The sequence below is a fragment of the Hyalella azteca genome, unplaced genomic scaffold (genome assembly GCF_000764305.2).
Source record: "Hyalella azteca isolate HAZT.00-mixed unplaced genomic scaffold, Hazt_2.0.2 contig15535, whole genome shotgun sequence".
NCBI lineage: Eukaryota > Metazoa > Arthropoda > Malacostraca > Amphipoda > Hyalellidae > Hyalella > Hyalella azteca.
In genome coordinates, this window is record NW_025945385.1 from 86522 (window position 1) to 112688 (window position 26167).

Sequence of the window (26167 nt, forward strand, 5' to 3'; positions counted from 1 at the left end):
CTTTTTTATCACGGCTATCGCGTTCCGGCGTCTGAAATCTGCTTTTTTTCAAGTGTTGTTTGCAATTATCGCAAGATTTTTTTTATTTTCACAGTGTTTCTTCAAGTTGACAAGGCAGTTACTGATTGCTGCTGAGGGCTTCCATTCTATTTGGGGCCTTTGCATGCTCATAGTCCTGTCAAATTGCTCCCAAGATAGCATCAAAAGATAAGCTAGAAATGCTATCTTTTGTCGTCTTTAGCTTGGATACGTTGCTGGTAGAACGCGCGTCTCCGCAGTAAGGCTGACTGATGAATTTATTCTGCATATGTGGCTTAAATAGGTCTAATTCTCTATGTCTTGATTCGATTTAACGTCTTTTCATTAAAAAATCGGATACGGTACTTGTTAATGAGAAAACTTATTTATGTTGTTTTTTAATTGTTTTACATTTTCAGATAATAATAATAGTGTTTTTACAGTCTGATGCATTCTGTTGCTAAAGATCCCGAACCTAAGTTTGAACTTGTCCGTCATTTGCGTTACAAAATATCTGATACTGCAACTTGCAATCTCCCAGAAGTTTCTACAATAACAGTAGACCTTGACGTGAATCAGTTGAACTCCAGCGACTCTTTGAATACAGGTGATAAAACTCGATTTAAACCATGTGCTGACTCAACTAGTGATAACACCGTAAATCGCACGCTAATTACAAAGGCAAATTCTTCTGAGATTAAAAGACGATCTCCGAGTGTCGAACTAGGCAAATCCAACATGTCGAGCCCTGCAGCTGCTGAGCAACTAAACCGACTATTTGATGACATCAGAAGGTGTCGAGAGGGAGCTTCTGAAAATGAAAGACGAGACTCGTACATCGATTCGTCCACCTGCAAGGAGCACGGGTATACACGACGCAAGGGAAGCCTATTCGATGATCGTCGAGGTAGCAGTCCTGGCTACCCCTCGCGCAAGCCCAGCAATGGAGGTAGCAGTGACCGTCGGGGGAGCATGGGTGAGAGGTTCCTGGTCGGGGAAAAACGGTTTATCCTCAACGGAGGTGGGGTTGAAAGGCGTCGAAGCAGCGTGCTCAGCAATAACGGGAGAGCAGCTTTCGATGAGCGAAGAGCGAGTTCTGGTAGTTACTTTAGTGATCGCAAGTTCTCAAATAGCAGTTCCATCGACGGAGGACTGGCCTCTGAACGACGATCTACGTCTGTCACTCAGCTTTCAGATTTGAACCCCAAAATACGGTCATCTGTTTCACCGACTCCCGGTGTTCCGTTCAGTGTCACGGATGTAACAGGAAATCGAAAATCGAGCTCGGCTACTGCTGATCTCCGTCGCGCGAGCCTCAACAACATCTTGAACTCAGAACGACGGTTCAGCCAGTCTCCTTCTCAATCACCGTCGTCGTCACGTCGCAACAGCGCTGTAAACGACCGAAAAGGAAGCACTTCAGGATTGTATGGGTCTCTTGACCGCAGGAACAGCACCAATGGATCATCCGCTCTTGGGTCCAGTCGTACACAAAATGGAACTTCTCGTATTTCACCTCGCCGGGATTTCTTGTCACCGCCTAAACTTTCGGCGGATTCTAGCAATGGCGTGGTTCTTCGGAGGGCTTCGACCGATTCTGATACCCCAAGGAATCGTAATTCTATAGGATTCCAGAGAGACTCGTTAGATGTCGACTGTCTGCCAGGAGTTAATCGCCTCTCGCTGTACGACTCGAGCATCTTGGAAGAAGATGAGCTGTCGAGTTCTCCAGGAAAGTCAGCAAGCTCGTCTCCTGTGCGACGGGATTCTGCTCAAGACGATCGTAGGTCCCCGGTGCGTAGAGGCTCAATGGAAGGCAGTTCTACTCTACCTCGTACTTCCAAATCTCCAGTTCGCTCGAATGTTACGCGCACTACGCCTCCCAGAACAATCCCTCCTCGACCTTCTCCATCCCGCGGATGCCCGTCCAACTTCAATGTGGTCAAGTACAATGACCAACTCACTTCGTCCTTCCTGGCGCCAGGTCGCGACAAAAGGACCTCGCCATCTCGTGAGTTTTCTTCTGTGTCTCGCGCTTCTCCTCCGCGCTCGGAGCGTCCGCCTTTAGCCAAAAGAAATTCTACTTCGATCATCTCCCGGAAGAGTTCCAGCGAGGCACCTGGTCCTCTGGACAACCTGTTCTATAGACGCTTCAGTAAGAGCATGTCTCCGCCGCCTGAATTTTTTTCTTCTAACGAGGTGAGTGATTTTTATTGTACACTGAAATTTAATTATTGGATAGTTAACACCATGGTCCCAATAAATCAATTCGCTTATTAGTTACTATAAGTTGGTCCTTCACGGCGGTGATCCGCGCCTAAATAAGCTATAGACACTTTTAGGATAAATTAACATGTTGTATTTTTGGCTGGTAATTTTTAATGTAATCCAATCATACCCTCAACTATTTCTCAGTGCCTTAAATTGTGATTGATTCAACATGAAGTAAATATCTTCGAATGGCAACAATAATTTAAATTGAATCCGGATGCTAAGAACTTTTTGCTGCCTGCTGTAGCATGCATGTCGTACGTGATGATCAACAGGCGCCTATCGCACCTTTCACCCTATTCAGCATGTTTACAAATTGTGTCGATGCAAGCGACGAGTAAATTATTACACGCTAATACGAATTTATTTAGATATAGGTTCAAAACAATTTATCAATATGCGATTAAAACGACAAATTTAATCTGGCGGCAAGCCAGATTAAATTTAAAAGTGAACGTCATCATTCGACTGTCAATCTTCGTTACTTAGTCGTGCTGTGAAACAAATCAGAGTGTATGAGAAATGCACTGGAAATATTAAATTGTAGAATATTGGGCAATGAGAATTGTTTCATATTTTATTTATTTATTTATTCATTACATTTTATTCATTAAGCTGTGCTGGGTATTGAAAATAACGGTTTACTCACGAAAGATGACCATGCACTTTTCATATCGGTGCCCTGCAATCTCTCGATGCAAGGCTCATGATTGGGCCTTGAAGGGCAAAATCTGATGTTTGAGTTACTGACAACGTTTAGGTAATTTCTATTGCTGCAAAAATGTGAAATTTTAATAATTAGCTTTCTTTCTCGCTCATTTGATGCCGGCGGTGCCGCCTCATGCTCTTGCTCGAGAAAAGTACTTGACTTTCTCAAAGAGCCGTTTATGCCCGTATGCCTGCTACCGATTCTGTAACATTAAATTTCGATCGATCGCAAATTAGAGCTCGGTGGTCTATTTCAAATCTAGATTGGCCTTACATCAAATCTCGATTGGCCGCTCATCAAATCTAAATTAATTCCTTATCAACTATCGTTGAAGTGTCATTAATCTTTATGCACATCACTCATGTATCTACTGACAGTCTATTAAATGGAACATTTTGACGAAACTATTCGTGGTCATAATACGTTCATTATCGTATGCATCATTTATTCTTGGTCACACAATACGGGCCTCCGATTGCACTAAGAAAATTTCGTATTAAAATTAAGTGATTAATGCGCGCTCAACTACGTACAACTGAAATTCATATATAAGCAATGATTGACGATGGTAGCGGATGATGCAGAATGATTGACGATGGTAGCTGATGATGCATTGATGCTAGCGACATGGGTGCATGGATGGTAACGACGTACAACTAAAATGCATAAGTAATGATTGACGATGGTTGCGGATGATGCAGAATGATTGACGATGGTAGCTGATGATGCATTGATACCAGCGACATGTGGCCTGGTAGAATGCTCGTGCGCCTGCATCTATCGCTGATGCATCACTTTTAAATGCCGTATGTCCGTGACCCCGCCTGATCAGCTACACTGCTACTCCACCACCACAGGGTTTATTGCACTCTCTAACACCAGTCTCTTGTGTAGCTTTGCTATGAAATAAGACCAACTTTTGGATAGCTTCTTTCGTGCAAATAAATGACACTAAAACAACATACATTCAACATTATTTCCCCCTGTGGAAGCTTAGGGATTAATAGGATAGGACTTATGGTATGCACAGTTTCAGAAAATTGTGCTTGTGTTGCTAGTGAAACCATTACTTAGCAATAAATGAAATTGAAAAGAAATGAAGATGAAATGAAGAAAGATGAAATTAATTTGGGGCGTTTGCAGGTAACAGCAACAGCTTTTAAATAAACCCCCGTCGTATTGCATAAAATTAACTTGCATGATTCATCCGTGTATTCAAAGTCTAATACAGTATTACAGAACACATCTTTGGCAATAATTAATCAATTGAAAGCAAAATTAAAAGCTGACTCTATTTCACATTATGACATTATCTTACAATTTTATTTCATGGCATTAGTGGCATTATGATTATACTGCCATTAATCACTAAATTCGGAAAAAATAAGAGGCAAACGATCGCTAAAATCCTGCCTTGAGAGCACTTGCAAACCATGCATTCCTCCTCAGGGGCCATACTTTCCAAACTCGCTAACTGAACGTAAGTACTTACGCTCTATTTTCTTGTCTATGATTGGTGGATTTTGCTTGAAATGCCGCCAATGATTGGCTGATGAACTTACGATCTCCTAACTTTATTGAAAGTATGGGCCCAGGTTCCTACCTCACATACAAACCTCACGTGAGAGAGAACTTTGCTTGTAGTATAGTACACTTATAGTATATAGTATAGTATAGTACACTTAGATGTTGTGATGTGTATAGTCTACGTAAATATGGTGGTGTGTATAGTATACTTACATTAGGAAATGGATATAGTCTACTTAAATGTGGTGGTGTGTATAGTATACTTACATTTGGAAATCTGTATCGTCTACGTAAATATGGTGGTTTGTATAGTCTACTTACATTTGGAAATGTGTATAGTCTACTTAAATATGGTGGTGTGTATAGTCTACTTGAATTTGGAAATGTGCATAGTCCACTGGATTATGGCGATGTGTTAGTTAGTCTTGCGTGTATAATTATTGCTGAGACTACTTGGATCGAATTTTATCCACCTCAAATTTCATATCATAGTTGACTGATGAATTAACTGATCTCATTTAGATTGATTTCGATATTAATTTGAAACTTCATTAATTCGCCATTATTGGCTTCCCATTCAGAATTTTATTTATTCTTCCGTTGGTGGATACACTATCACATAGATCTAACTTCATCTCATATATATGCATTTTCGGAAGAATGAAGACTCAGTCATTACGCTTCCAATCCTGCATCTGCAGCATGTAAATAATTTTAAACGATGATGTAACAAACACATATAAGGCTTCTGGTCGTCGCAGTTTGCATGTCACTAACAATACGGGCATAAATAGCAAGAAGATGCTCTAGTGTACGATGCTGGCAGTCTCTGATATTATACGATGACACTTAATACCGCAAGGCGTCAAATTAAGCATTCACAGTCATTATCATGGCATTAAGGCGCACGCCATCATCATCATGGCATGCGCCGACAGTGATGACCCCGTCATCTTTTTCTGCGTTTAAATTACATTTTTTTATCCGTGGTTGCTCTTGCATCGCTTTAGAAATCTATTAAAGCACCAATATCTCCCGTCACACGTGTATTTATAGTGTTTTTATGGATTAAGCAGCTTCATTAATAAAAAAATTAGGTGTCAATTGATGCCCGCATAAAGCGTATTTAATGTTGAACATTTCCCTAATAATATTATCTTAGGAGGCACATCATGACTCATTGTCTGTTGTCAACTTAAATATTTCCAGCGATACAAAATATATAGAATGAATTTACATCACGCTCTATTATTCGATTTTATTATCTGCATTGATTAAGAGCAATAGGTGTTGGATGATTGAGATAAACTGGCAGTGAAAGTGCATGCTTTGAATGTAGAATTTCCTTGCTGGCGCAGCTGCCCTCAAGGTTGATTGTGCAGTGTGCACTAAGCCCAAGTATTGCCAGGGGCCGCTTAATTCTCTTGCTCTGCATTCAAAGAAATTTTTCTCTCGCCTGAATGTCGGGGGGTGAATGTGACCCGTAATTCTGTTGAGGCTTTATTGGTGTGAATGGTGTTCCTTCAATGCCACCGTTGTTGTCGGCTTCATTGGTGTGAATGGTGTCTCTTTAATACCGCCGTTGTTGTCGTCTTCATTGGTGCGAATGGTGTCTCTTTAATACCGCCGTTGTTGTCGTCTTCATTGGTGCGAATGGTGTCTCTTTAATACCACCGCTGTTGTCAACATCATTGGTGCGAATGGTGTCTCTTTAATACCACCGCTGTTGTCAACATCATTGGTGCGAATGGTGTCCCTTTGATACCACCGTTGTGGTCGGTGTGGTTGGCTTAAACGTTCATTTAATCGTTCGATTACTGAATGAACGTTTCATTGATGCGAATGTCATGTTTTCAGCACGTTTTGAAACATTTTTGTTATCATTATAGGACTTTGTATGTCTCTCAATAAAAAATTATCTACTATATGTTTTTAAAAATATTATTCATGTCATGAGCATGAGATATGGCTGAACTGCCAAATTATAACCGAGGAGCTTAAATTGGTATATGCCGCGACATTTCTTTCTTATGAAAGTTATCTTTTCTTCTGCGGCTGCATGTGCACTAAATCGACTCTGTCATTTCGTTTGTTCATTACTTGCATGTAGTAGGGTAAATTATTAAAAATTCTTATTTTGCGCCGTATTTTGATACCCTCGTTTCTACTGGAATAAACATTTCAATTTATTAAGCTGCGTTTTTGCGTTACGTAGCATCCACATTTTCGTTGTGTGTCACACTGTGTCTCTCCGCTATCTATGTTTTCGCCATGAACCTAAATTTCTGTCTTGTTGAGATTTCTTTAACTAATGACTTGCCTTTGAATTTTATTACTGCTCATTTGTCTATAAACTATCTCCCCTCAGGGGGGACTTCTGACGGCTGTCTGTACCCGTCAGAAGTCCTATGGGATTTCGCGCTCCTAGGGGGATTGTTCCTGAGCGCCCCACCGCTGAGCTCGCGGTGTCTGACTGCAGGTCTCAGTTGTGGGGTATTTCCCTTCTCTGTCTCTCTCGTGCGGGCGGCCGACGTCCCGTGTAAGCGACCTCTTGTTCGAGTGTCTTCGTTTCTGTTGCTTTTCACCTGTCCCTCCTTGTCACTTCGTCTCTTTTGAGATGCTAACGCTGCTTCCTTCGAGCCAGCTTCAGCGGGCTGGACATACGAGACCTTCCGCCCCTTGTGGGTGATGAATAATTGAGACCTTCCACCTCTATGGTGATGTTCATCTTGACTTTCGGTGCGAGATAGCTAAATAGCTGAAGCGCTAGTAAACATTTGGCCACTAAACTAAACTAATAAACTATCTGTTCTATCGCCCTAGCATTTTTTATTGCTACCTTCGACTGAAGCTAGCCATCCAAATACAGTTTCGTTCTAAACTTCTCCTCGATTGGACTTGAAATTAAATTATAATTAATGGACATTGATCAAATTCCCAACTGCTTATTAGTTCAGATGGCTGAGGGTATCATTTTTATATGCTCAATGTATTTACTCTGCAGCAGCTTAATGCTTCTTTCTTCGCAAAATTGGGCCGGATATCTTGTTATAAGCAAATTTAGAGGCAATTCAACTGTATGGCATTGATTGGTCTAATGAGAAAACGATAACTGTTTGGGCTGCATGCAATACCTCATGATGGGAGAATATACGTGCGGTACGTTACGAGTGCCTTTTTTCAGGCATTTTAAAGGTTTATTGCTTATTATATTGAATCGAATAAGTGTCTTTAGATTGCTATGTGATAATGTGATTCAGCGGCTATTCATGATATGTTTAGAATTGTCACTAGGGATTTAAAGTTCATGGCTAGCATGTGCCCACTTATTGGCTCAGTCAGCATTCCTACCCTATAAGATTGTCGTACATATATAATGTCTCTCATACCCCGTACAAAAATGGGCTCTTTGTTGTCCTTATATAGAATACAAGCAAGAATGTAGACTTGTGCCATTGTGCAGCAATGATTTTATATGGTACTTTTATGTATGTTTATACTTCGAAAATGTCAGTACAAAACAACGCCTACCTAATACGTCAATGAGAGTGATATATAACTACAAGATATTATCAATCGTGCAGTGCATGTTTTATTATTAGGTTTCTCTTATTCTACGAGGGTTAGGTTAGGTTTCTCTTATTCTTATTCTACTTATTACAAAAGCGTTCGATTCATTTATGTATTACGTTAATTTGCTCATATACTGATAAGGGAAAGAACTCCGTCGGCCAATCAATCCGCCTTTTCAAGATAAACCCACCAATCATAGACGAGAAAATTGGCCGCTAAGTGTACTTGAGCGTGTTTTGATAATAGGGCCCAGGTGGTAGTGGTGTGCAAGGCCATTCGAAGACGGCTGCCCGGAAGGAAGTACTCGATTCGACAAGGCACCTCACAGTTCCACGCAGGGTCTTGCATTTCACAACGATGTCGCAGCTTCTCGTCGCACTTGGTAGCCATGATCGATCCAATGTGACATTGCACTCCCATGAAATGCTGCTTCAGAACTGACATTTCATAATTTTATGATTTGGTGTGCTCATTTTTTGTTATATATTTATGTGTGTGGTTTGCGGTCTTGAACGCGGGAGATTTAAACTAATTTTATCTTCTTAACCCAAACAGCTGGCACCTCACTGTGCCATCTGTTGATCGCTTCCTTCATGTTACTGAACAAGGACGTTTCTGTAGTGAGCTTTTCTAAAATTATTTTGCACAAAGCATTCCGTCTGATTTCACGTCTTGCTCCACCGAAATGTGATCATATGTAATTAATTCCATACTCTTTTATTAAGTTTTGACAAAAATGTTTTCTAAAAATGGAACACAGCCAAACGTTTTCAAATTAGTAGTGTTTGGCTTCACAGAAGACGCAATATCGCTGATGAAAATTGGTGTCTCGTTGAATTTTGTTATTTCAATGTGAAACGTCGCTTAATTAGTGATGGAGAGCTCTGGTCCCTGGCGCTAACTTGACATTCTGCTGAAGTATTTTCGTGACTCTGATCTTTAATATTATAATATCATATCATAGTGATATGATATCATATCATAGGCGCTGAAGAATAGGCCTGATGTGGCGTGTCGCCGAATCTTGAATTTTTCGTGACTTGTTCACAGATCTGAATACAGGTCCTTTGACCGGGTCTTCGAAACTGACGATGGTTTGAAGTAGCTACTAGGATTCCACCGGGTTCGACATGGTGCTAGGCATTTTAAGTCTGAACATATATTTTTCCATAGCTTTATCTAGTCTGTTCTTGAAAGCGTTCATACTCAAAGCGTCAACGCTGTAAACGGGGAGGCTGTTCCACATGTCGGTGATTTGAAGCGAGAAGAAATTTTGTCGGGTGGACAAGTTGCACCGCAGTTTTTTTAGTTTATAGCCGTGGCCCCTGGTGTTGGTTCTTGTATCAAATTCTAGTAATCATTCGGGGACCTTGTATAAACCATGAGTATACTTATATTCTTCAATGAGGTCCCCACGCAGACGTCGATAACTGAGGCTTGGAAGCTTCATATAATATTGAAAATGATCCCCAAATATTAACATTGTTGAAGAGTTCGTCTAGAAACTCGCAAATAGCTTTAAATGCCTAAATGGCGTGGCCGTAAAATATACATTCTAAGAATTCAAATTAATCTAAATTCGTCCTATTAACAAGGTCACGCATCAGTTAATATCGGTTATTTGGTACTAGTGGCAAATTATGTCGAAAAATTTAATAAATTGACCAAAAATCATGGATAATTGCGTAAGTTTGTGTATACGTGGCAAGAAATTATTCATTTGTGTATCCGGAGGGTTTCTCATTTTTTTTATTTCTTCTCAGGAATTCTTGACAATCTTGACCTTTTCAATTGTGTTATTTTCAGAGAATCGTTATTAAATTCATGTGAAGTTACTCCTGCAAAGCTTTTCAAAATGTTTCTTTATAAAGAAAACGATATTTTCTCTCATTTTCTGGAAGAACTGATTTAAATTATTCGTGTCTGCTGCTGATGCTGATCGCAGTTCAAGTACCACAGCAGATTCTATTAATTTTTATTTAATCTATGTTATTGCTGTTGCCAATGGTTTTTTTAATTGAATTAAAATTTTTGAATCTCTTTAATTGTTGATGCGAGAAGATGTATCTAATACAGTCGTTTATTGTATAACATACGGTATACGTACAGGATATCATCTGAATTGATTATTCATTGATATAACTTATGTCGACTAAGTAATCATTTTTCGATTTTCAGGATTATATTAATTAATTTACTTTAGTCACAGAGAGATGCCGCGATACCACTATGAGCTGTTTTTTATAGATCTCAATTTGACCTCATAATTGATTAATATAAATGCTTTTCATAGGAATTGAGTAATTTTTCACTTTTTGAAACTTGAGTTGAAATTCTTGGCTTTTATGTTATCTACTCTGGAACATTTATGTATTTCAATTCAAAGCTCCGGTTCTCATACATTTTTATAGAAATGTTCACTCCCAATTTTATTCTTAGTAAATAAATAATCTGTTATCAGCAAAGTCTACCAAATTAGATCCCTAAGAATTACTTGTTCACTTTATGTCTAGTATGTGTATAAATGGATAAAATCTTATCATATTCATTGTAATAATCTACTGCTAATGTAGATATGGGCTCCTTATCCTTATTATCACTAGGCTTATCAAACGAGGAGAAACCACAACGCGGTGCGCTGCCTAGCCTGTAACAGGCTTGCAGCGAACTTATCTTTCCAGCGCAAGCAAGTAGCTCATCGTATCACCTTGCGCTTTCTAGGTCCAGACTCTAGAGCGAGCTGAGACCCCTGTAGCAGCTGATGACTTCGTACACTCGTCAGGATGCGGTTGCGAACTCACAAGCTGTTTGACTTATTTAGTTACTCCTCTGCCTGCGTCGCGGTCGGTTGTGGGTGACGTTTGTTCTAGGATTTGCGACGGTCGCGTTAGAAGTTAAATTTGGATATTCATTGTGATTGTATATCCCTACAATTCCTGAAACTAAATCATCAGTGGCAGATATTTGTTGCATTATTTTGATTAAATTCAATATAATTTTATGTTCGTGATTTCCAGTTTAAAAATATACCCACTTTTGTATTGGAAATAAGTTTTCTGCAACTCGAGAATGTCCCGAGTGTTGTTCACCTGTTCCTGCTGACCAATGATGCATTCTTCAGTTGATTTTATTGAGGCAGCCTTTGCAGACTATTTCTTGTCACTGTATGCTGATTCCGAGCCTTGCTCGGTTTTCTCTTTTGACTTCAGTGGAAAGAAAAACAGTTTGTGTTGACGGTTCTAACCTCACGTTGCATCCTTGTAACTTTGTGGCGATTTTCTTTCGTCTCGTTTATTTACGAAGGATTTCGTGGAAAGAAAAGTTTCTTGGAAAGAAAGATTTCTTGTCTGTGTGCAGGAAAGTGAAGATAGCTTATTTTAATGTTAATTCTCATGAGTGAAATTGAATTTTCAACTCCGTATTCAATTTATTTGGCATTTCTTGATTCACTTACTTTTTAATTAAAAATTGAATTGAAAATTTTCCTGATTTGTTTTAGGTTTGAGAACTAACGTATACAAATTGTACGTAAGACGCATTTAAATGTAAATTGTCCTCCGCAGACGACTCTATCTATGAGATCAGTGAAAAAAATCATTATTAATTTCGACATAATATTCAGATGCCGATAGTTCTTCTTAGTGCAAGTTTCTCGCAGAAATAACTTTGCGATGTCGACTTCTTTTTTTCATTATGAGAATTATGAATAAGCATAATTAATTATTAACAAACGTATTGCGTAATCAAACCCTATAATTAATAGCTTTTAACTGTGTTCATGATATCGTTACGACGATCTCAATTTCTTACCGAGAGATCGTGCTGCTTAATTTCAATAATTAATTCAGCTACTCCTTCAGATCGTGATTTTTCAAGAAAATATGGTATAAATATAACAGAGATCTCAAATAGTGACTATATCAGTGAAAAATTTCTCACCGTAACAGGTTCCCCTTGCTCAAATCCTGTCTCTATTACAAATTGTCAATGTGTTATATATGGTGACTTTACCTCATGGCCGCAGCTGCTCATGATGCCTTACAAATTCTAGATGATTATTTAATCAACAAGTTATTATAATCTGTGTCAATGTCAGAGGATTTATCCAACTTTATGGACATTTATTGGACATTCATGCAAACATAACGTATGTATTGATAAATTTGCCAAAATTGCATAAAACATGCAATAATTTAGATTTTAGAAGATATTACTTTTTAATCTTTTGGCTAAAGTATGCGCTCTGACAAAGGTATGCATTAATGCTTCTATGTTCTCCTATATCGACCGATTATCTTCACAGCGTTATTATAATACTGATCATTCGTCATTTGTTAGAAACAGTTATGAAAATGTTCGGCGTAACGTTGCTGAGTCACGGCAAACACGCTCCGCAGACCGCTACGTCCTGGGACGCATGGGATCTTATACGCACGCATGGCACGCTTCGTGCGTATACGCACATATATGCATATATATATATATATATATGCAGCTGTTGCGCTCTCACCAGTTATTCGGCCGGCGTCTCGAACCTTGACTGAGATGTTATAAGCTCATTGCCTTCGTGTGCAAGCTGCTCGGTTGCCTTACTTATGAACGCCTTCAAATTCTTGTGCATTCTGTTTAAATGGCCTTTTTAGGTGCATTGTTGTGATTTTCGGATTTTCTTTTCAAATTAAAAAATTGCTCCAAGTTTCGTAACATATTAACTAGAACCCGATACATTGGAATACAAGCTTAATTAAGTAATATAATTTATTCCTCAAAGCAGCCACTTCATTTTTTACACTGCAAATGCGATATCAATTGTCATGAAGATCCTCGAAAATTTTCGTGATTATTACTCAAAAATGGCTGAAGTACACGACCTACGTTTGCCAGGTCAAGTTTTGTTCTCATTTAGTGATCATGCTTTGCTAAACAACGAATTGCGCTGAAATTCATCCACAACTATAGTTTAGTGCTTAGTTGAGTATTGAAACCGTCTGCAAGCTAAGTATAATAAATTTTAATGATTTCATGTAATTCTTCGAAGTTTTTGAAAACGTAAGCCAATGAGACTGAAATTTCTCGATGTTTAGATCAAAGAGAAGGGCAATTACTCACCGCAAGCGCTGCTCTGCTGTTGCTTCATATCTTAACACTTTGACTCCGATTGCTCCATCTTGTACTATTATTTCATTTTTTGTACCGTTTTCAAACAGGGTTTCAGATGGTCATTTTTTCCGGACAAATTCCGTGATTTCGTTTTTCTCAATTGCATTGGCCGGCTAAAATTCATGTTAGGGATACTTCCTAATTAAATTTTAAATACTGCAAAAAATAAATGGAATTTTTGTAGCGGGACCTACAAATAAACTAGTACCTATATATTGAGTTATCGGCCTTTTTGGCCTTTTTTGTTCTCGGATTTTGCCGATTTTAGGCAACCTGAATTATGTATCACTACATCCCGGAGAAATACATTTTGTGGTACGCATATGTACCACTTCGGAGTCAACGTGTTAATTAAGGCCAGTAGCGAGTAATTGTCTCCACGTGTCTATGTGAACGAACTTACTCCTGTGCTTGCGCGCTCTGCATCTCGTTATTATCTTACAAATTAGTTGCTAGTCATCTATTTCTGCAAGCGAAACTAAGAATTCCTTATAGCCGTTATAATTTATAGTTATGCTTTCAAAGTAAGAGCTTAAGACTAGACATTTATTCTGACCGGCTATAATTACGTTTATTTTTTATCTGTGCATACGGCTTATGCTGACGAAAAGCGTTTCTTATGTCATGACTCAAGCTTGATAATCTGAAATATATTAGATTCGTGTAGCCATTTCATTTTTGAAAATAATCACTGTTTATATCTTTTACCAAAAATTTGTGACGTCATGCTTGAAATGGCATACAAACTTTCTTCCAATAAAATTTGAGTTTGCAATTTGTTCGTTATTAATATTGGCTTGTACCTACTAGTTAATTACTTTTAATAATTTAAAATATCGGGTTGTTCGGATTTGTTTTACGGAAACTTTAAAGTACTCGTACGTGATATTTTCATAAAAATCAGTCGCCCAGAACGCCGAGAATTTCTCCATTTGTTTTTTGATCGTTTACTGGACCGCTAATTATTTCCGTTATTTGTAATAAGCTAACGAGGCGCGCATTAGTACAGCCGCAGCTGCCAATAAAACGCTCATAAAACACAACAACTTTCTTAGCCACGACTTTCCCTGACGTTGTCTTTACGGTATCTGCAATGAACTCCTCCATCTGAATTATATATGCTGCTGCAGGCTCTCTTTACCTAACTCTTGTGCACTGCATTACGCATGCAAATATTGCTGTTCAATAAAGTCGCTTCTCTAAACATTTGTGTCACTATAACTGCTATAGATTTTCGAGGGCTTGAATTATGACATTTTTTGTGTAGAATTTGATGTAGGAATTTTGACCACGATGCCAGCTTTCATTAAGTTGTTATGGTTTTTTATCGGTCAGCTGACATTCTGTTCTGTCATTTTTATAGACTTAAATAACCTGAACTATCACGAACCACTTTAATACAGTCGTGTTTTTCCAGGTTTATTAATCGTTTTAATTGTTTGCTTTCAGCTCAGAATGTGGAGTTTATAAGAATGCTTTCATCACGTTCCACTTTTTTTAAACAATTGGAACTATTATGGACGTATTATAGTATTCCGTACTGCCCTTAAAGTGTGATGAGTCTTCTTATACGATGACATCGTTTTTGCTGCTATACGAGGTTGCCAACTTTAGCGCCGCCCCACGGAAATAACCAATTAAAGGCTATGAAAGCAGCGATTACTGGTCATGTGCACGTAGACGTCTACTATTACCAACTGCTTGTAGGTCAACCGCGAACGACCCTATCGATTTATATTGAATTTCTCGTACTCTTGTGTCTATTTTTGTTAAATTATTTTTCGTTGCTTTTGATGACAAAGCTTCATATCTCACCGCCCCCCCCCCCTGAAAATGAACTGCCCCCCCCCATATCTGCACCCCCCCTGAATTGTGCCGGGAGGTGAGCGGGTGTCCCGTTGCGGGCGCAGGCTTGCATAACGGACCAGCCGTTCGTCCTTCGGTCCCGTCAGGCCGGTCTAGAAAATGGCTCGTGGGGTTTAGCCAGCTCTCTATTGCTGCTATCCATGGCTTCATTCATTCCCATAAAGTTCCCATTCCCTCTTTTTATCTTCGAAATTAGAAGTCCAAGTCTGATTGTATCTTTATGATACTCATTTTTCAATCAGAAACATGATTTTAATAAATAAGAAGAAAAGCAATGATCTCTTTTATGATTTTTAGTTCATAATTGTAATGGGAAAGATCCAAATTTTGTTAATTTGTTCAACAATTAATTATTTTAAGTTACTATAGATGTACTTATTTCCGAGTTGCTGGTGGAAAATTTTCAAGTTTTAAGAGCCAGTTTTGTAATTATATCTTTTTGGTTTCCTGCCTGACCTGCTTACGAGAGACACGGAAAAACTGGCCTGGTGCCTCAGCTGGCGTCTGCCGAGCAGCATCTTGAGTTATTACATTACATTACTACAATCCTTGAGATATCGAGCAAATTACTACATCATTCCTACTCATAGTTGCTGAGCGCATCTCGCTACATCATTCCTACTTTTAGTTGCTGTTGTTACCTTGAGCGCATCTTAATTACTACATCGTTCCTACTTTTAGTTGCTGTTGTTACCTTGAGCGCATCTTAATTACTACATCGTTCCTACTTTTAGTTGCTGTTGTTACTTTGAGCGCATCTCGCTACATTGTATTCCCACTTTTATCTGCTGTTGTTGCATGCCGCTCATCTCAACAATTTTACTCCATTGCCTTCATTATGAACAAGAGTACAAAAAGAAGAGTTTTTATCTTCCTTCCTCCCTTATGGCGTGTTAGGTGAAATTAAACTATTGACAGACTTGAAATTAAACTATTTATTGTGTACACCCCAGAAATGCACCGTGTAACGCTGGTCATTCAAGTCAGGTAGCAATGCTGACGCCAATGGCATGGTGCGTGCTGCGTGAAGGCAAATAACAAAATAAGGAATTTGCGTGAGGATATTAGAGCGTATCCTTATAGCTGTTAACTATGCTGATGCGGTGATTATTGTACACGCGAGTGTATCAACGCTTCGTTTGATGCTTGTGAAGGATATTATTTGCGCGGCTGTCGTGTTTCTTGTTTATCGAAAGTGGAATGAGTGCATGACTGCGTTCTCTTTTATTACATCATCACATGTGAATATCTTTAATGAAAAAAGGGGCGAAAAATGTGTGAGGTGTTTGTCTCTGTTGCTACAGGCTCTTGATGTTTCCTGAACGGTCGTCGTTAATTTTTTAGTCTTGCAACTTTATTATAGTTCGAAGTTTATGCCATGACATTATCTATATTTATTCTTTTTCGTCCACAGGTGAAATATTTTAATTCTTGTGTATTTGTTTCTTTTCTTCTCCTCTAACTTAATCTAGGCATTTACTATTTATTATTTTTTCGTCCACAGGTGAAATTTTTTATTGTGTTTGTTTACTTTCTTCTCCTTTAACTGAATCTAGACATCTAATTGTGCATCATTTTGTCAGGATTTCATATTTTTCTGCTGGACACGTAACTTATATTGTGTACCCACCATGGGTATGATTGAGGACGGGCATGCGGTGAGTTCAGCACTGAAGATTTCTTTTGTCTGCCATTAAAGTTTTGTTTTCAAACATTCCTCATGTCGGCGGTTGCTGCGTGATACGAGTGATAAAATTTGTCATTTATGAACATGATTTGTATCAGAATACAACACTAGTCCTATTATATATTTTATTGTTTTCGTGGTCACGCATTTCATTCGTGTTGAACGCTGATCTGCCCTGGCTAAATCCAATATTGCATCTTGTATCGTTGAATTGCATTATCTGTGCGACGCGAGTGTGAATCCATACTCGGGAAAATGGTTGCGTCATATCGTCCAAATAATTAAACACTTTCTCACTCACAGCACGAGCAGAGTGCAGACGCAGCACTAATACGCTGTTTTGTCGAGCCAAAGTGGGTCTAGATGACACACACAATAGCAAAATATCGCTACTGGAACATTTTCACACGCATTTCTGTACAAGAGTTTTCTCACTCATTACTCTGTGTCGCTATTTTGACACAAAAGTTTGGCTCATTTCTCTGAATAAGTGCATCGCTAATGGGACAATATCCGTCCGATTTTTGTAAGTGTAAGACATTACACTTACAAAACTCTTACATTAGTAGTAATGTAACACTAGTAGTACACTTACATTAGGAAGACATTTTAAACTGTGTTCGTACAGGGCAAGGAACTCTGATCTGTGTGAGTGGAGACATTTTAAACGTGCTCGTGCAGGGCAAGGAACTCTGATCTGTGTGAGTGGAGACATTTTAAACTCTATTCGTGCAGGGCAAGGAAGACCCCGGCAACAAGCCGCGGTTCATGGCCGTGACGCGGCTGGAGGACGCGCAGGCGGTGCGCTGTGCAGAGTTCCACCCCTCAGGTCTGTGGTACGCCGTGGGCAGCAACAGCAAGACTCTACGCGTGTGTCAGTACCCACCTGATGGTGGTGCTTCTACACTCGCAAACAGGTGATACTGAATCTCAGGGCTTATTGCAGTTATTTCCTTTAAGCCAAGTGCTGAATCTCGCGGCTTCATTTTAGTTATTTCCCTCAAGACATGTGCTGAATCTCGCGGCTTTATTTTAGTTATTTCTATTAAACCAAGTACTGGGGCCGTGCTATCAGAGATAGAAAAAATTACGCGTAGCGGTCTAAGTACACGTAGCGGCCATGCAGTTTTTCGTCCGTGATTCGTAGGTTTAGAGTGGTTGATTAACACAGTTACTAACTCGTGACTATTTTTGATATTATAACTTCCTGGTTTGATTAACCAGTTGTAGAATACATTTGTTCAATTAACATTAATTTGTTCTTTGGCGGATAAAAATACATTGATTGAAACCAAGTCAACATTCAGAGGCGATGAAAATAGAATTTGTTCGTTTCAACGCCATACGTTGTAAATGTTTTCGTTGCCGAAACTTTTTGTGGAAATTTTGGGTATTACGAAAGGGTATCATGAAGAGCACTGTTTTTAGGTATCATGCAAAAAATGTTAATAAAAGAATCTAACGCTTGTTATTCAAAGCTCGGCGGTTGAGTTTTACTACGATCGACTATATTAGTTTAATAACATGAAGCATAAATCATGGTTATTTTATTACCATCGGCCGTCTCAGCCGCGGAAGCGGCTGAGGCGTTTAATGTTTGTAAATCAATATATATGATATCATTCTGATATCAAAAATTAATATGATATCATATTAATTTTTATCATCTGCCGCCTCAGCCGCGGAAGCGACTCGAGCTTCCAGCCGACAGTGACGCTGAAGCGCACGAAGCATCACAAAGGCTCCATATACTGCATGGCCTGGAGCCCTCATGGCGACCTCCTAGCCACCGCCTCCAACGACAAGACTGTCAAGCTCCTGCCCTTTGATGCGGACTCCTGCTCTGTGCATGGTGGGGGCTGTGCTAAGGTCACACTGTATTCATTTCACTAGAGCTTGAATCGTAAATTCAGTGAATATTTCAAAATAAATTCACAAGAATTCACTATTCGTTATATAAAACGTTTCAATCGATTGCTTGAATCGCAAATTCAGTAAAAATTTATAAATAAAGAAATTTAAAATGATTCATCATATCTTCATATAAAACGTTTTCTATTAAGATATGGTGAATTTTTTGTGGAATTATCTTTGCTTTTAGATTTTTAAGGTGACACTGTGCATACAGTGTATGTGAGACTGCGTTTACACAATACAGTGTTGTATCGTATATACCGTAACAGCGCATAGTGTGTACAGTGGTGCCGAGTGAATCAGTCAGGTATGATGGGCATCGGACATTCGAAATTGAATTTAACTGCCCCTGAAACCAACTCGTACTTCGCTACGCATTGTCAAATGATAATTTCAAAAGTTTCTTTTTAATTCTTATTTTCCATGAGAAAACAAAGATTGCTCTATCTCTAAAACACACTAACTTAGCAGACGGAAGGTCCCTAAGACATGCGCGTTTGCTTTCATTTTAATTTTCCAGGCGAAAACAAACATTGCTCGATCTCTAACTCAATCTTTTTATTCGTGAGTAGCTATAACACTAAGTTACCAGACAAATGTCCCTAACACATTCATGTTTGCGCATTTTTGTTTTCCCGAAGAAAACAAAGATTGCTTGCTCCATCACTAACACAATCTTTTTTGATAAGAATCTTAGAAATTAACTAATTCCTTACCAGACGAAGGTCCCTAACATATCCAAGTTTGCTTTCATTTTAAATTTCCTAGCGAAAACAAAGATTGCCCTAGCTCTAACACATCTATATCTATCTCTTTTTATTCGTGAGTAGCTAAGACATTAACACAGCAGACGAAGGTCCCTAACATATCCATGTTTGCACAGGCCAAGAGACGGAGCTGACGATGCACGACGGCACTGTGCGTAGCTAAGACATTAACTAATTCCTTAGCAGACGAAGGTCCCTAACATATGCACGTTTGCTCAGGCCAAGAGACGGAGCTGACTATGCACGACGGCACTGTGCGTAGCTAAGACATTAACTAATTCCTTACCAGACGAAGGCCCCTAACATATGCACGTTTGCACAGGCCAAGAGACGGAGCTGACGATGCACGACGGCACAGTGCGGGACTTGTGCTTCGTGGAGGACAGCGGCAGCAAGAGCTCCCTGCTCATCTCGGGCGGTGCGGGAGACTGCAAGATATACGTCACCGACACGGCCACCGGCACACCCTTCCAGGCGCTGTCTGGGCACACGGGTGAGGCCAGGCGCTGTCCAGGCAGTCCAGGCACACGGGTGAGGCCAGGCGCTGTCCGGGCACACGGGTGAGGCCAGGCGCTGTCCGGGCACACGGGTGAGGCGCATGCTTCCAGACGCTGTCTGGGCACATGGGTGAGGCGCATGCTTCCAGGCGCTGTCCGGGCACACGGGTGAGGCGCATGCTTCCAGGTGCTGTCCGGGCACACGGGTGAGGCGCATATTTACAGGCGCTGTCCGGGCACACGGGTGAGGCGCATGCTTCCAGGCGCTGTCCGGGCACATGGGTGAGGCGCATGCTTCCAGGCGCTGTCCAGGCACACGGGTGAGGCGCATNACCTGCGCACCCGCGGCTGCGTCAACGTCATCACGCCCTCCGCCACGCCTACCAAACCCGTGCGTTGTACAGCGTATTCTTCAGTTTTATTTTTGGGATTGTTATTAATGACAGCGCATTCTTCAGTTTTATTTTTGGGATTGTTATTAATGACAGCGCATTCTTCAGTTTTATTTTTGGGATTGTTATTAATGACAGGGCATTGTTCAGTTTTGTATCGTGCTGTGTTATTAAATTAATGCAGTTTAGTCATGAGATGCCGCTCTTTTTCCCGTATATTTTCCAATAAGTAAAAGATGTTTCGATAAAATTGTGTTGCCTTCTTCTCACCAAGTGGCATAATTGCCAACACCTGTCGAGAGCAACGTCCTCTCACCCTTGAGTTTTACTACTAGATAATAACCTCTTCCATTACAAATAGATTAGGTAGTAACTCCTGCCACCACCAAGTAGTTATCACTTCTTATCACCAAGTACTAATATCACCTTCATCACTGTGATAACTTCTGAACACCAAGTACTAATATTACCTTGGCCACTGACTGCAGGGTTCGCCTGTGGCGTCAGTGAGCGTTGACCCGAGTGGTCGGCTGCTGGTGTCGGGGCATGAGGACTCACTTTGCTGTCTGTACGACATCCGCGGCTCCCGCGTCATCCAGACCTTCAGGCCGCACGCGGCTGACGTACGAAGCATCCGGTTCAGCCCCTCCGCCTACTACCTCCTCAGTGCAGGCTACGACAACAAGCTCGTTCTCACTGACCTACAGGGTACACACGTTATCTTGTTATCTCTTCCAATTGTTGTTTGTTCCAATTGTTGTTTGTTCCCATTCTTGTATGTTCCCATTGTTGTTTGTTCCCATTCTTGTATGTTCCCATTGTTGTTTGTTACTATTCTTGTTAGTTCCCATTCATTTTTGTTCCCATTCTTGTTTGTCCCCATTGTTGTTTGTTCCCATTGTTGTTTGTTTCCTTTCTTGTTTGTTCCGATTCTTGTTAGTTCCGTTGTTTGTTCCTATTCTTGTTAGTTCCCATTCATTTTGTTCCCATTCTTGTTTGTTCCACTGCTGTTGTCATCACTGACCTACAAGGCTCAGCCTTCATGATGTACAGGCCTGAGCTGTTATCGTTGTTCTTCAGGGTGCAAATTTGAACGTTGTGTCGTTCTCAAGGTAGCATTGTATTTAAATTTCTCAGAGTTTCACATCCTTTGTTTGGAATTGTACCCAGCGGTCTTAAGCGCATATTTTTCAGGAGCACTTTTTTATAATTTTATCATTACTTTGTGTAAAATGAGTTTCCACTGTTGTCAAAGATATGCTTTATGACGAGTTATTGGTATTCTCAGGTGACCTGACCCAGCCACTGCCATCTGTTGTGGTGGCAGAACACGACGACAAAGTCATCTCTGGTCGCTGGCACCCCACGCAGTTCTCCTTCATATCGACATCAGCTGACAAAACCTGCACCCTCTGGGCACTGCCCCCCGTCTAAATAGGCCAAGCACGCTCGTCTAATTGGTCTAGGCAGCCATTGTGTCGGTTTAACCAAGAATTTCACGACCGAGATGAATGGTCATCTTCACTTTTAAGACACAATTTTTGTGGCTGCTAAAATTTACGCGTTAAATTTGTCAAGACAACTTGCGCGTTCTCCTCCCGTATTGGTGCACGCTCTTCATTTTATTGGCTTGCTAATACCTCAGTAAATCATTTTTACTTTTAAGGCACAATTTTTGTGGCTGCTAAAATTTGCGCGTTAAATTTGTCAAGGCTACTTGCGAGTTATCCTCCCGTTGTGCGCACGCTGTTCATTTTTTGGCTGTCTAACACCTCGGTAAATGTTTTGGGCGTAGCGACCCCAGGCCGCGCGGAAGCGCTACCCGTCTCTTTCTGCTGAAACGTTTTGCACAAGCTAGACTCACCGGCTATTTAGACCACCATATTGCAGAGAAAAAACAATTATCGCTTTAAGCGCTCAGCACAATAATTAAATTCTGCAAGGTACTGATTTCTCTGCCCAATTAATCTATTTTATCCCGTTTTTACCTCCCACTTATTTGCTTTTCCATGCACGCTAAAATATATGCTCCTACAAGCTTATGTGATGCATACACTGAACAAGTAACCTGAAACTCAAACATAAGTCACAATATCAGCGTCACAACTGACTGCTCAAACCTCTCAAACCTCAATCCTGCTCTTAATTAAAATACTACTCTTGTACGATTGAAGTCCATACTCTAAACGAAGCAAGGCATTTGAAGCTCTCTGCTTTATGATTTGGAATTCAGTATGTATGATCACACGCTTGTGATCCCTTAATTAGAAACTTCTTGAAGTAGCCGTTTTTTTCGTAATTTCCACCGAAATACTCTGCTCAATTTTCTCTCATTAATTTCCTTTATAGAGTCTTCATATTTTAAAGTTAGCGATACAATTTCTCTCTGAAAGCATTTAGCCTTTTTTATGCCTTTGCTATGCAACATAAAAAATTCTCTGTTTGAGATCGTCTTTTCTTCCGCAACAGAACTAAGCAACGCCATTTCAGTTCAATTCATCTTACTTACTAAGTAACGTGTGTGCAATGTTTCTTCTATTAACTCTTATGCGCTTTAATATTCGTTGTGGATAAAAGTTTCGTTGCATGAAACTCGTTGGAATATATAGTAGGTTATATAGACCCTTTATTTGATGTTATAGTAGATCTGATATCATAAGTGTTGTAATGTGACGTATGTTTGTCTAAAGATTTAGGTACGGGTGATCAATATAGCTATCCCTGTTCTCTTCTTCCAAGGTATCTTCATTTCTAAAATTCCTGTGTTCAAAATAAATGAGTACTAGATGTCCCTTTCCCCTGTGGATTTCCCTGGATTTCCTTGAAATGTCCTTTTCATAGTTAGCTGCGCTTTCATGCCCTTTCTGGAATTTTCCATGCTCTGGAACACGTTATTTGAAGAATCTCTTTGTAATTCATCAGTTTTTGAACTTTATAATTGTAATTTTTTAACGTATGCTCTGGACTTATTAATGAAAAGCATGATTAAAAATCATTTTCACGTTAAATTATAATTATGTGGCACTGTAGGTTAAGTTAATTCGCATGTTGGAGAATCTTTTATCAATTCGTGCGGTTTCTATCTCCAAACTAAAGCAAATTAAACTGTATTGAATAAATTGCACTACTGATTCTTAGTTCTAGGTACAAAGCTACTAGCAGAGGCTCACTCACATTATTTCCATGAAAACTAGTTGATTATTCTTGCCCTATTATGTACCTACTTATTTAATTTATTAACATCCTGTTGTTATTGATAGCTTTATTATTGTTGATCGTGAAACGCGCTGTAGATATTCCGCAGGTAATACAGCTAATTATAACATTAGAATAATTTCTTTCTCTGATATTATTATCTCTAAGGTAATCCCATTACTTTAATCCTGCTACTTTACTCCGTAGTATTACTGAACACTAACCTCTTGACGCTACTTTACCGAAGAGTATGCTAATATACTTGCTAGCTGTTGTCGTAGGCAATTAATTGTCGAGGAGTGAAATAATAATTTCTAAACATTCCGTTACCCTTTAGATAACATTAATAGTTGATAGTTATACCCTCGTGTTTTCGTGGAGAGTTAACCATGTAGAATAGACGGCCGATGTCGTTATACGTGTACATGTTATTCTTCGATACGAGATTAAGTCTCTGGGTCGAACTTAATTCAGTCGGAAATCGAAATACTGGATCTTGATATCTGAAAACGAACATAAAAATTATTGAAGAGAAACCTTGATCTGGAGTTTGAAGTGAACTTTTACGGGCTAATTAATTACCTTGAGCTGGAGAGACTTGAAGTAAGCTTGCGTAGACGTTTATGCCGCTACTCTGGAATGATTTTAGTTCTCTTAGAAAGTTGTGAATATTTTATCTCACGTGTACCATGCCGGTTGCTTGTGGAAATGATGAACATTAGTTGCCTAATATTGGGTCAAATTACCTATTTCAATTTGACACTCTTTGATCATGAAGTTGATAAAACATTCATTTTTATTGAGGCTAATATTCTGTGAATTAAATTAGCTTTTAATGGTTTTCATGCATCAGTGTGCTGATCTGTATAGACTCCTGTATGGCAAGCTAGGCAGATCTGATGGTATATTTAAGAGGCTGAATTCTATGTCTGAAGTCGTGAAAAATTGAGTGTTTCGCTTCCTCGTCGCATAACGTAAGTGTGCTATCGAAACTTTGGTGCCAACCTACACTATTTCTTGTAGATTTCTTCAGTGGATAATCTTGGAGTTTTTGTTTACTTAAGTGCGAGTAATTTCATGGAATCTTTCTCACTTCTCAGTGTGTCGTGATCAGTGTGACCATGTATACAACATGAGCTGTAACACGACATATTTATAACTACGGCACTTCACGTAGATATACAATTTTGTGTGTAATATTAACACATCCATGTTGTGTCAACCATTTTCAACGCTGCGTGTACTTTGATTCACTGCATTCATCGTAAAGTAACGAAATGCAGCCAGCGGGTCAACGTTACTTACGGTGGTTAGGATATTGGCTAGCATGGCTATTGGAAGCAAATCTTTGATTTTCATCTTTAGAAAACGACAATCTAAAATTTAATTCTAAGTCGGTGTACTATATCATGCTATATTCATTTGGTAATTTTCAAATAGAGAAGTTTTCTATTCTAAATGTATTTAATTTATTTGTTCGCAGCTATTGTAACCACACGCACCAACTATTTTCACATTTCCATTACTGTTCCGTTTTTTCACATGTCAATTGATTTCATCAATATTTTTGTCACTGGTGAATAATATCGATGCTGCATCATTTTTGTACACCTATGGTTTTAAGTCATCAACCTATTGATTTTCATTTCAAGTTCCTCAGCTTTAGTGCAACTAATTCAGCTCCCACGTTCCATTGGTAATTAATATTGTAAATTGATATGTTTCAATGTTACTCCTGTTATGTCATAGCTTTTCTTCAACATGTTTGACTATCTTTTAACTTAACGCTCCAATAAATTACTTGATATTCCCTTCGGATGACGTTTTCAATTCTTAGTGTGTTCACTTATATTGAATGCGCAAGCGCCTTTGATTATTTATATCAAATGTCAAACATTTTACAACTTTTTCTCATGAAAATTTCAAATGTTTTGATGCCCGCAAGTCAAGCCGTGGTTGAGGAGATAAAATTCTTAACTATTAATTTACATGGTTTACTCCCTGTAAGGCGAGCCGCTTGCAAGTTATCAAAGGAGAAGAGTATAAACGTTATATTTCTGTAAAACATACGAATCGCTTTATAAATACGTTCATTTGCGAGAGTTCGGAATTCGTAAATTTTTCGTTCCAGTTGTAAACATAGTTTATTTTGCTATAGTTTTTATACTCCCTTGTTTGCATATTTTCCCATTGTTTATATTTTCACTGCAATCTTTTATTTTAATTCGTTACTATCGTACTTTCCCTTCTCGCTAACTTTATGAGCACTTTTAATTCAAATTGTAAATAAGAGAGATACGATTTACGCGGATACTGTTCACTAATAAACTTGAATCCTTGTGAACTTTCTCTTCCCTCACCTCACGCTACTGGCGCTCGAGCGGAACGCAATAGAGTGATGAATGATATTGCTTGCATAGTGACTTTAGTGAGCGTTTTTAAAGCTTCAGGTATTTTTTAAGCGGTATTCATGTCGAGATTATTAATAGAAAAAGATTTCTTTATGAGCGTTCGTGAAGCTTCAAGCATTTTTTAAAGCGGTATTTCCGTCGAGATTATTAATAAAATGACTTCTTTATTATCTATTATAT

At 39.3% G+C, this 26167-nt stretch overlaps 1 protein-coding gene across 1 annotated transcript; it reads left to right on the plus strand.

The window, feature by feature from the left end:
* Positions 1-433: 433 nt before the first annotated feature.
* On the plus strand, positions 434-25920 carry LOC108665417 (F-box-like/WD repeat-containing protein ebi). The gene is made up of 7 exons (XM_047884545.1): positions 434-2217; positions 17547-17728; positions 18491-18663; positions 19815-20023; positions 20291-20380; positions 20870-21089; positions 21670-25920. The coding sequence occupies exons 1-7, from the start codon at positions 466-468 to the stop codon at positions 21813-21815; spliced, it is 2772 nt and encodes a 923-aa protein (XP_047740501.1). The 5' UTR covers positions 434-465; the 3' UTR covers positions 21816-25920.
* Positions 25921-26167: the final 247 nt, after the last annotated feature.